This window comes from Lathyrus oleraceus, chromosome 7 (assembly GCF_024323335.1).
Source record: "Lathyrus oleraceus cultivar Zhongwan6 chromosome 7, CAAS_Psat_ZW6_1.0, whole genome shotgun sequence".
Classification (NCBI taxonomy): Eukaryota; Viridiplantae; Streptophyta; class Magnoliopsida; order Fabales; family Fabaceae; genus Lathyrus; species Lathyrus oleraceus.
In genome coordinates, this window is record NC_066585.1 from 468509004 (window position 1) to 468521196 (window position 12193).

At 37.9% G+C, this 12193-nt stretch overlaps 1 protein-coding gene across 1 annotated transcript; it reads left to right on the forward strand.

Moving 5' to 3' along the window:
* Positions 1-11: 11 nt before the first annotated feature.
* LOC127104385 (uncharacterized) lies at positions 12-11819 on the forward strand. The gene is made up of 9 exons (XM_051041570.1): positions 12-377; positions 474-657; positions 768-1874; positions 9611-10479; positions 10599-10740; positions 10789-10983; positions 11134-11247; positions 11606-11685; positions 11778-11819. Exons 1-9 carry the CDS (start codon positions 12-14, stop codon positions 11817-11819), a joined length of 3099 nt encoding a protein of 1032 aa, XP_050897527.1.
* The last annotated feature ends 374 nt before the right edge of the window (positions 11820-12193 follow it).

A 12193-nucleotide genomic window follows, 5' to 3' on the forward strand; every position in this document is an offset into this window, starting at 1 on the left:
AATTACAGAAAATGCTCCATCAGTTTAATCCTTTTGTAATTAGGTTCAAGCAACTTTCAATACTTCCAAATATCAGTGAATGTAGCCTCATACTTAAAGAGCGTCCACGTAATCACCATCAATACAATCTTCCAACTGCTGAACAAGTTGCGACAATTATTGTTGGATGTGATGCAGATTCTATGGATTATGGAAGGGATATTAATGTCATTCGTTGTGATGGAAATCTCAAGAAAGTTCAAGAGACAAAGGGATATTATGATCCTTTGCAATACCCTGTATTGTTTCCATTTGGGACGCATGGTTGGGACATAAACACAATAAATTGCAATGGACGAAGAGTGTCATGTCGAGCATATTACAGTTACATGCTTCAGGTAAATTTGGATTAATTTTACTAGATAATCTACTTAGCTAAGTGTTGTTTAAAAAACTTTACATTTAACACCGACATTTTTTTCAATCAACTGTAGATTCGCCCAAATGATCAATCAATGTTGTTAAATGCGGGTCGACTGTTGCAACAATATGTTGTAGACAATTATGTCAAAATTGAATCAGGGAGATTAAGGTGGATTAAAGAGCACCAAAGTGATATACGTTCTGAATTGTACCAAGGTTTACATGATGCTTTGCATGTTGGTGAAACTAATGCAGGTACAAATTCATATAGCATAAATATACAGTTTTGGATTAATAATTAGTTGTACTTCTAATGCTAATAATTCATATATTCTAATACTAATGCATTTCATGAATCATCGTAGAGAACATTGGAAAAAGAACAATATTACCATCATCATTTATTGGCAGACGTCGAGACATGACACAACGTTATGAAGATGGCATGGCTATTGTTCTTAATGGCGGTAAACCAGATATTTTTCTAACAATGACATGCAATCCTTCTTGGAGTGAGATAACATCAAAACTTTTGCCTTTTCAAACACCACAAGATCGTCCAGATTTGCTAACAAGAATATTTCGTTCGAAATTTGAGAAATTGGAGGATGATGTTATTAATAAAGGAGTCTTGGGTAAAGTTAAAAGCTACATGTATGTCACTGAATTTCAAAAGCGAGGACTGCCGCATGTGCATATGTTATTGGTCTTAGAAAGTAACGATAAGTTGCGTGACCCAAAAGATTATGATAGTATGGTAAGAGCAGAAATACCTAAATTAGAATGTGAACCACAGTTGCATGAAGCTGTTGTAAGACATATGATCCACGGACCTTGCGACATAATCAACCGAAAGTCTCCATGTATGAAAGACGGACATTGTAAAAAAAGGTATCCCAAACAATTCTTGGATGAAACACGTCAAGGCACTGACTCATATCCCGAGTATAGGGGAAGGTTTGATGAGTCTGTATCGTTAGGTAAAGATAGGTCTGTCGATAATAGATGGGTGGTTCCTTATAACCCTTGGTTACTGTTAAAGTATGACTGTCACATCAATGTAGAGATTTGCAGTAGCATTAAAAGTATCAAGTATCTATACAAATATGTGTACAAGGGCCCTGATCGTGTGGCTATGGAGGTTCATAAAGGATCATACATGGATGAAGTTCAGCAATATATTGATGCAAGATGGATTTATGCTCCTGAGGCATTATGGAAAATATTTCGATTCACTCTTTACCGATTATATCCTTCAGTTGAAAGATTGCAGATCCACTTGCCGAACCGCCATCAAGTGCGCTTTTATGATCATCAGCAAATTGTAGATGTGTTAAATAATGAACGCAACTCCAAAACAATGCTCACACAATTCTTTGCATTGAATCTACGAGATCCACAAGCAAGAAAATATCTGTATAGAGAGATTCCAGAGCATTATTGTTGGAACAAGCGGGATATGGAATGGCATCGTAGGCGATCAACAAGAAAAGTGTTGGTGTAAGCCCTAGAGGCCAATACATTTTGGTACTTGTATCGAATAATAAAAGGAATTCTCTTTATTATGGTTGATTAATAAAGTCCCTGGAATAGATAGTCCGTTTAATGTATTAAGTGTGACTTAATCGTGAGAACACATTAAACATAAGGACACTATTCTTAAAGTATCCGTAGTCGAGCTTTAGTGTGAAGTGGGATAACATTAAAGCATTAAGACTATTATGTTTGTAGACTGATGATCACATCTCATGGATCATGGATAAAGAGTTATCAAGTCTTAAACATAGGTATGAATATTAGGAGTAATATTTATACCGGATTGACCCGCTATGAGAATACTATATAGAAAGTTATGCAAAGTGTCATAAGTTATTCTCATGGTGATAATAATGTATTCCACTCTTCGACCTGAAACCACTATGGATCCTAGATGTAGAGTCGAGTGCTTTATTGCTGATCCAACGTTGTCCGTAACTGGATAACCATAAAGACAGTTGATGGGTACTCCACAAAGCATGCTGAGGGACATGAGTGACCTAGATGGAATTTGCCCATCCTGCATAACAGGATAAATGTCTATGGGCCCAATATTGAACTGCACAAGGATGACACGGTCTATGCCTTGTGTTCAATATAGACATAAGGGCAAAAGGGTAATTATACACATAAGTATTGTCACAGAAGGTTTTGTCAGATCACATGACATTTTCGTGTCTTGGGTAGCAGTGATGTGTTGCTAGATACCGCTCACTGTTTATTATGTTAAATGCATGATTTAATATAATTGCCAACGTCACGAAAACCTACAGGGTCACACACAAAGGACGGATTGATGAGAGATAGGGTAACTAAGGAATACCGTAAGGTACAGTGCCCTTAAGTGAATTATAGAACATCGTAAGGTACGGTGTACTTGAGTAGAATACGAAATATGGTAAGGTACCATGGGCTTAAGTGATTTTGGGCATATTATAAGATATGGGCCAAAATACACTTAAGTGGGCCTTTTAGCTTGAAGCCTACACAAGTGGTTCTATAAATAGAACCCTTGTGCAGAAGCATTTTTTTGGCGGTTGCATTAATTTCGTTTCTCTCTCTCTCTCTCTCTCTCTCTCTCTCTCTCTCTCACTCAAAGCCTTCATTCGTACCAGCTAGCACTGAGATTGAAGGAACCCGTTCGTGTGGATTGAGTAGAGACGTTGTCATCGTTCAACGTTCGTGATCGCTCTGTGGATCTGCATCAAAGGTTTTGATCGTCATAAGAGATCTGCACCAAAGGTTTCAATCGTCATAAGAGGTAAATATTCTATCACTGATCATGACCATTCGTAAGGATCTCTAAAGGAGAAAATTTTAATTTCCGCTGCGTTTTGGACCGTAATTCTCCTTCAGTGGTATCAGAGCCACTTACGAAACCATGACTCGGATAGCTGTTTATTTTCTGTATTAATATGATTAAAAGACAGAATGAATCAATTAATTAAACGAGTAATTAAATTTGGCATCATGAGTGTACGAGTTGGATGATTGATGTTGACTATGCTTCGGAATCCGACATTAGTATGGTGAAGCAGCGATACATCGATCGTTCATAGGTTATGCAATTGAGACCGATCAACTTATATATGATATAAGTAATCCTAATGCAAAATACGGTATATGTGGTATACTGTTTCTGTTTCGTTCATTCGAACACTAAATGATTGTTTTCCTTTGAGCGATCAATGGTCATTTGCTTCGGAATCCGACATTAGTATGGTGAAGCAATGACCTGTTGATCAATCATACTGAATCAACAATCAAGGTGTGTTTGATGGTCTGAAATTGGCGCATTAGGGTTGGTGACGGCGCAAGGGTTGTGCCGTCAAGGAGTTGTGAATTTAGGGCTTTTTGGAAGAGGTCCGTAGACTGTTTCAAAGTCCTATTAGTTTGGCCGCGTGAAGCTCGTGTGACGAGTGTAACTGGCGTAACAAACTGGATGCGTGACGGTCGTAACACGCCCATGACGGTCGTCACACTCACATTGCCTGTGACGGTCGTCACACGCCTGTGACGGTCGTCACACGCCTGTGACGGTCGTCACACTCCCAGAGTCAAAATTTTGGGGTTCCTGTTTTGTGACTACGCAAGGGTTGTGTTCATGCAAAACAATGTCCATTTCAAATGAATTGTTCATTAAAAATGTGATCGGTCGCCGAAATTTAATTTGGTTTTAATTAATTAAAGGAATTAAGATTAATGATAATAATAATAATGTGTTTATTATTGTTGCCTTGTTGTGATCAGTTATGGCCTTAGTCTTCCTTTATTTTGTTTTGGGTTTTTAAATACGACCTGCGTGTCGTGCCTCTCCTTTTGATCTCTTAATGTAACTTCTTTTCTCATCTCAAACCCTCGTATGTAAAACGAGTTTCTTCTGGAATGTAATGTTATGAATAAAGAGAAGAAGACAATGTTATGAAGAAAGAGAAGATTTCAATATCAAAAGAGGACAATCTTGAAGATCTTGCTTGGAGAAGCTTAGAGAAGAATTCAATATTAAAGGAGGACAACCTTGAAGATCTTGCTTGGAGAAGCTTAGATCGTTGTAGGTTAGCTTCGCTTCTCTCATTGGCTTGGGAGAACAATTGCGCTAGGGGCCATAACTGTTTCATTTTGTTTGTATGTATGTTGATGCATGTGAATGTATGTTGATGCATGTGAGAGACGATTTATATGATAAACAAGCCGGTGAGATCATAACAATTGCAATTCCCTCAAACTAAAATATTAAGTTTATGCTTTCCAAGTTTTAGCACTCATCAAGACTAGTATCGGATAACGTAGGTTTCGCCAAAGCGAGGTGCATGTTCTATATTAGTAAGGTGCGATGGGATAATTGTAATATCCAACTGCTAAAACAATGGGTCAAACTTAACTAAACAAATTATGATGATATTATATATGTTTGCTTTCCAAGTTTTAGCACTCATCAAGACTAGTATCGGATAATGTAGGTTTCGCCAAAGTGAGGTGCATGTTCTATATTAGTAAGGTGCGATGGGATAATTGTAATATCCAACTGCTAAGACAATGGGTCAAACTTAATTATAATAATATCATATATGTTTTAGAAGCAAGAGTTGGGAATGATCCATATGATGGATTCGAATAAGGAGTTATTCACCCAACTGAAATTTTCGAGAGTTGTATGAGATACAACTGGAAGGAGTTCCTACCTAAATAACCTAGTTTTGTGTAATCCGCCTACGCGGACTTAGAACGAAGTGAAATATGGATCTCGACCCACTAGAAAATCTTCCAACGGGATTTTCCGAATCAAATGATGAGGGTCATTTGTTTTGAGTAAAATAGTGGGAGCATATTTGATTAAAGGCCTAATTAAATATGTCAATGATACTTATATTTTCTTAATCCTTATGTAGATAACCATGACAGCAAACACCTCTAACAACATCTTGCGATCAATCCTTGACAAGAAAAAAAATTGTCTGGGACAAATTTTCTGGATTGGCACCGAAACCTGAGGATTGTCCTCAAACATGATAAAAAGCTGTATGTCTTGGAGACACCTGTTCCTGAAGAGGAACCTCCTAGTTCTGCACCTAAGGCAGAAAGAGATGCTTATAAGAAGCATGTCGATGATGCCAATGAAACTGCTTGTCTCATGCTGGCTACCATGAACTCAGAATTGCAAAAGCAACATGAGAACATGTCAGCGTTCGATATGATCGAACACCTGAAGCTGCTCTATCAAGAGCAAGCAAGGCATGAGAGGTTTGAAGTTTCAAAAGCCCTTTTCCAAAGCAAGTTAGCTGAGGGAGCCCCTGTAGGTCCCCATGTACTCAAGATGATTGGGTATGTGGAAAACCTTGAGAGATTGGGTTTTCCCCTCGAAAAGGAACTTGGGACTGATTTGATCTTGCAATCGTTGCCAGATAGTTTCAGTCAATTTGTCCTAAATTTCAATATGATTGATATGGACAAATCTCTTCCTGAACTGCTCGCCATGTTAGGAACTGCCGAGCAGAATCTGAAGTCAAAAGGGAAGTCCATTCTGATGATCGGAAATGGAAAGAGACAGAACAAAAGGCCCACCAAGCAGGGTGATAAAGGGAAAGGCAAGGAAGTTGCCAAACCCAGACCCACCGTTGCTGCTTTGAAGCCTAGTGGAGGCATAACAAAGGCAGGCACCTGCTTCCATTGCGGTAAGACCGGACACTGGAAGAGAAACTGCCCAAAGTACCTGGAAGATACGAAGAATGGAGTAGAGACTTCAACTTCAGGTATTTTTGTTATTAAATAAATTTATCTACTTCTGCATCATGGGTATTAGATACTGGATGCGGTTCTCACATTTGTACAAATGTGCAAGGGCTGAAAAGGAGTAGAGATTTGGCAAAAGGTGAAGTTGACCTACGAGTTGGCCGTGGAGCAAAGGTTGCTGCTTTAGCCGTAGGATCTTATGTATTGACTTTACCTAGTGGTTTTATAATTCAGTTAGAGAACTGTTATTATGCACCTGCAATTAGCAGGAATATTACTTCCATTTCTTGTCTGGACAAGTTTGGTTTTTCATTTATAATAAAGAACAATTGTTGCTCAATTTATTTGAATGATATATTCTATGCTACTGCACAAATGAGCAATGGACTATATGTCCTTGATCTCAAAATGCCTATTAATAACATTAATACTAAAAGGGTGAAACCTAACGAGTTAAAACCAACTAGGTAAGAATATTAAAACTCTTCGATCAGATCGAGGTGGTGAGTATTTAAGCCTAGAGTTTGATCCATCTGAAAGAGTGTGGGATCCTATCCCAACTTACTCCTCCTGGAACACCCCAATGGAATGGTGCATCTGAGAGAAGAAATCGAACCCTGTTAGACATGGTCCGATCCATGATGAGTCACGCCGATCTTCCAAACTCCTTTTGGGGACATTGACAACAGCTTACACACTTAACCGTGTTCCATCCAAAAGGTTGATAAGACACCATATGAGATATGGAATGGTAAGAGACCACATATATCTTACATGAAGATTTGGGGTGGCGAATTTTATGTGAAACAACAAGTTTCAACTAAGCTTGAGCCCAAATCTGACAAATGCTTATTTGTGGGGTATCCTAAAGAAACAAGAGGGTATTACTTCTACAATCCTTCTGAGGGAAAAGTGTTTGTCGCTCGAACTGGAGTTTTCCTAGAAAAGGATTTTATTTCCAAAGGAACCAGTGGGAGGAAAGTAAAGCTTGAAGAAATTCAAGAATCACAAAGCATTGATACACCTATGGAGGAATTAGAGTAGGAAACACAAGTAGTTGTGTAAGAGCAACCTACTCAAGTAGAACAAGACCAGCGTAGGTCAGGCAGGATACGTCACCTACCTGAGATATATGGATATCTGATCAAGGTGATGTATTACTCATGGATCAAGATGAGCCTGTGACCTACTCATGGAATCTTCGCCTTGATGAAATAGTAAAATTGTATGGATTCATCAAGAACGAAGATGAGCCTTGTGTCTACAAGAAGGTTAGTGGGAGCATGATCGTATTCCTGGTATTATATGTAGATGACATATTACTTATTGGAAACGATATCCCTACCCTGCAACAAGCAAAGTCTTGGGTGGGGAAATGCTTATCTATGAAGGACCTAGGTGAGGCAGCCTATATATTAGGAATCAGAATCTATAGAGATAGATCATAAAATGCTTGGCCTAAGTCAGAGTACATAGATAAGGTGCTAAGACGCTTTAATATGAATGATTCCAATGGTTATGTGTTTTGCTGAAATGGTGGCGCTGTGAGCTTGAAAAGTTCAAAGCAAGATACGGTTGTTGATTCTACAACCGAGGCTGAGTATATTGCTGCCTCAAATGCAAAAAAGAGAGTTGTTTGGATCAAAAGTTCATTAGTGAACTTGGCATAGTCCCAAGCATTGTGGATCCCATTAGTCTCTATTATGATAACAATGGTGTTGTCGCACAAGCTAAGGAGCCTAGATCTCACCGACGATCCAAACACATACTTAGGCGTTATCATCTCATTCGAGAGATAATAGATAGAGGAGATGTGAAAATATGTAAAGTACCTACACTTGACAATATAGTTGACCCACTGACAAAGCCTCTTGCGCAGCAGAAGCATGATGGCCATACTAGATCAATGGGTATACGGGGTATGCCTGATTGGCTCTAGTGCTAGTGGGAGATTATTGGTGTAAGCCCTAGAGGCCAATACATTTTGGTACTTGTATCGAATAATAAAAGGCATTCTCTTTATTATGGTTGATTAATAAAGTCCCTGGAATAGATAGTCCGTTTAATGTATTAAGTGTGACTTAATCGTGAGAACACATTAAACATAAGGACATTATTCTTAAAGTATCCGTAGTCGAGCTTTAGTGTGAAGTGGGATAACATTAAAGCATTAAGACTATTATGTTTGTAGACTGATGATCACATCTCATGGATCATGGATAAAGAGTTATCAAGTCTTAAACATAGGTATGAATATTAGGAGTAATATTTATACCGGATTGACCCGCTATGAGAATACTATATAGAAAGTTATGCAAAGTGTCATAAGTTATTCTCATGGTGATAATAGTGTATTCCACTCTTCGACCTGAAACCACTATGGATCCTAGATGTAGAGTCGAGTGCTTTATTGCTGATCCAACGTTGTCCGTAACTGGATAACCATAAAGACAGTTGATGGGTACTCCACAAAGCATGCTGAGGGACATGAGTGACCTAGATGGAATTTGCCCATCCTGCATAACAGGATAAATGTCTATGGGCCCAATATTGAACTGCACAAGGATGACACGGTCTATGCCTTGTGTTCAATATAGACATAAGGGCAAAAGGGTAATTATACACATAAGTATTGTCACAGAAGGTTTTGTCAGATCACATGACATTTTCGTGTCTTGGGTAGCAGTGATGTGTTGCTAGATACCGCTCACTGTTTATTATGTTAAATGCATGATTTAATATAATTGCCAACGTCACGAAAACCTACAGGGTCACACACAAAGGACGGATTGATGAGAGATAGGGTAACTAAGGAATACCATAAGGTACGGTGCCCTTAAGTGAATTATAGAACATCGTAAGGTACGGTGTACTTGAGTAGAATACGAAATATGGTAAGGTACCATGGGCTTAAGTGATTTTGGGCATATTATAAGATATGGGCCAAAATACACTTAAGTGGGCCTTTTAGCTTGAAGCCTACACAAGTGGTTCTATAAATAGAACCCTTGTGCAGAAGCATTTTTTTGGCGGTTGCATTAATTTCGTTTCTCTCTCTCTCTCTCTCTCTCTCTCTCTCTCTCTCTCTCTCACACACTCAAAGCCTTCATTCGTACCAGCTAGCACTGAGATTGAAGGAACCCGTTCGTGTGGACTGAGTAGAGACGTTGTCATCGTTCAACGTTCGTGATCGCTCCGTGGATCTGCATCAAAGGTTTTGATCGTCATAAGAGATCTGCACCAAAAGTTTCAATCGTCATAAGAGGTAAATATTCTATCACTGATCATGACCATTCGTAAGGATCTCTAAAGGAGAAAATTTTAATTTCCGCTGCGTTTTGGACCGCAACTCTCCTTCAAAAAGTTATCGGGAGAATCTATACGGTATCACCTTCGGAGGGAGATAAGTTTTACTTGCGACTGTTGTTATCGTATGTCACAGGTCCAACCAGTTGGGAGTATCTTCTTACAAATAATGGCATGACTTTCAGTACATTCAAAAAATCAGCCGAGGATAGGGGATTTCTAGAGACTGATCATAGTATTCGTGATTGTTTGGTTGAGGCTACGAGTTTCCGAATGCCATATGCTTTACGAAGGTTATCCGTGACGATTTTAATATTTTGTGAACCTACTGATGTTAGAGGCCTTTGGAATGAGTTTTTTACACACATGGTAGAGGATTATCGAACAACTAACAATGTTGTGGAATCAAACTTAACTAATATGTTGTTGAAGGACTTGAATGAACTCTTAAACCTGCACGGTAAAAAGATTGATGATTATGATCTCCCATCTTTACCCCCTAATACAATAGACAAAGGTGCAGTTCCAAGTATCATACAAGAGGAGTTAGCGATCGATATCCCCAATGAAGATATTGAATCTATTGCTAAGTTAAATAATGATCAAATGATTGCATTCAACATCATTATGAATGTAATTATTCAAAAACACACTGGGGTATTTTTTGTTGATGATCCAGGAGGAACAGGTAAAACATTCCTTTATAGAACATTAATGGCAAGTTTAAGAAGTAGAGGAGAAATTGTCTTAGCAACTGCATCATCTGGTATAGCTGCAACATTATTACCCGGTGGTAGGACTGCACACTCTCGATTTAAGATACCTATTGATATTCAACCGAGTTCCATTTCTGGTATTGAAAAGCAAAAGGATCTTGCAAATCTCATTAGAGTTGCTACCGCAATAATTTGGGATGAAGCACCAATGACAAACAAAAATTGTTTGGAAGCCTTAGATCGATCATTACAAGACATTTGTAGCAATAATGCTCCATTTGGTGGAAAAGTTCTGATCATGGGGGGGGGGGGGATTTTCGTCAAGTTCTTCTTGTTGTAAGAAAAGGTACTAAGGCACAAATGATTTCAGCGTGTATTGTTCAGTCTCATTTATGGAATCATACCAAGATTTTGCGTTTGCGTCAAAATATGCGATCATTGCATGATCAAGAGTTTGCAGAATTTCTTATTCGCATTGGTGATGGTGTTAAACCTACCAAACCAGATGACATGGTGAGGTTACCTTTACATACTGCAATCCCATGGGAAGGTGAACATTCCATACAAGTACTTATCTAACATATTTTTCCTAATTTAGAATTGCATGGTTGGGATGCCCCCTATATGGTACAAAGAGCTATTTTGACACCAACAAATGATGATGTCCAGAAATTGAATGATATGATTATCGATCAGTTTCCAGGAGAAGAACATAATTTGTTATCGTTTGACGTGGTTGAAGGAGATAATCATAATTTATACCAGCAAAAATTCTTAAACTCAATTGCACAAGGTAGTTTGCCACCACATATTCTAAAGATAAAAAAGGGTGCACCATTGATGTTGTTACGAAATCTAGATCCTAGATATGGATTGTGTAATGGGACCCGGTTATTATGTCGTGGTTTATTTATGAATATGTTGGATGTGGAAATCTTGACAGGAAGCAACGCAGGAAAACGTGCTTTTTTGCCTAGAATTAAAACAAAAACATCTGCAAGTGATGGACTGCCTTTTGTCCTTAGTAGAAAGCAGTTTCCTGTGCGACTAAGTTTTTGTAATTACAATAAATAAATCACAAGGACAAACCATTCCAAATGTTGGAATATATCTTCCACAACATGTTTTTAGTCATGGACAGTTATATGTGGCTTTATCCAGGGGTGTTTCACAGGCTACAACAAGAGTTTTAACCAGGGAAGGAAAATTGAAAGGAGAAGATGGTGACTACACAAAAAATGTAGTCTACAAACAAATTCTTTTATCACACCCGCATGTATTTATTAAGTACATTGAAAAAATTGCTCACACGTTGATTCCCATTTTGGTTACACGACATAACAAGCTTATATTGTATTATTTATATCATAGATAGATAATAACTAAATATAATTTTCTTTTGCTTTAATATACAGCCAAACTAGAACACGGTGAAATCTTTCAATTATGTAAGGAGTTGAGACGAAAGAATGTTGAGACTTGCTTCGACATGAAAGTAAGTTATACTTAATCTATTATTTTATGCTTTTATGTTAGATATAAATGGGGTGATAGTTATTCTCACTATTCTTATGCAATAAATTTTAGATAACAGACTTTGAAGATAAATGGAACACATGGAAGGATTAACAAAGTATTTCATCCATCGGCAAACTCGACAATAAGGTGTATTTATCTTTTCCGTAATATGTATAAAAAAAATTCTTGCACTTTCATCACTCTTTCAGTAACATTTTTATCATCCACAAACACTTACACACTTAAACGTTTAGAACATATTATCACAAAATAACAGTTAGGGTTAAATATATTTGGGGTTCCTATAAATATCCCATAATTCAATTTTAATCCCTCTAAAATTTTCTTCAAACAATGGTCCTCCTGAGTTTTCCACCATAATTTTGATCTGTGTTGTCAATGTATGTTAACATAAGTTGATGTGGCATGCCACGTGGAATACAATTTGGCAAAAATATGATAAACACCTTAAATTGCGGAGGTTA

Coding starts and splice junctions, on each gene's coding strand:
- LOC127104385 (XM_051041570.1), top strand. CDS start 12: ATGCTCCATCAGTTTAATCCTTTTGTAATTAGGTTCAAGCAACTTTCA. Junction 10,480..10,598: donor ATGCTCCATTTGGTGGAAAA/GTTCTGATCATG, acceptor AATCATACCAAG/ATTTTGCGTTTGCGTCAAAA. Junction 10,741..10,788: donor TACTGCAATCCCATGGGAAG/GTGAACATTCCA, acceptor TTCCTAATTTAG/AATTGCATGGTTGGGATGCC.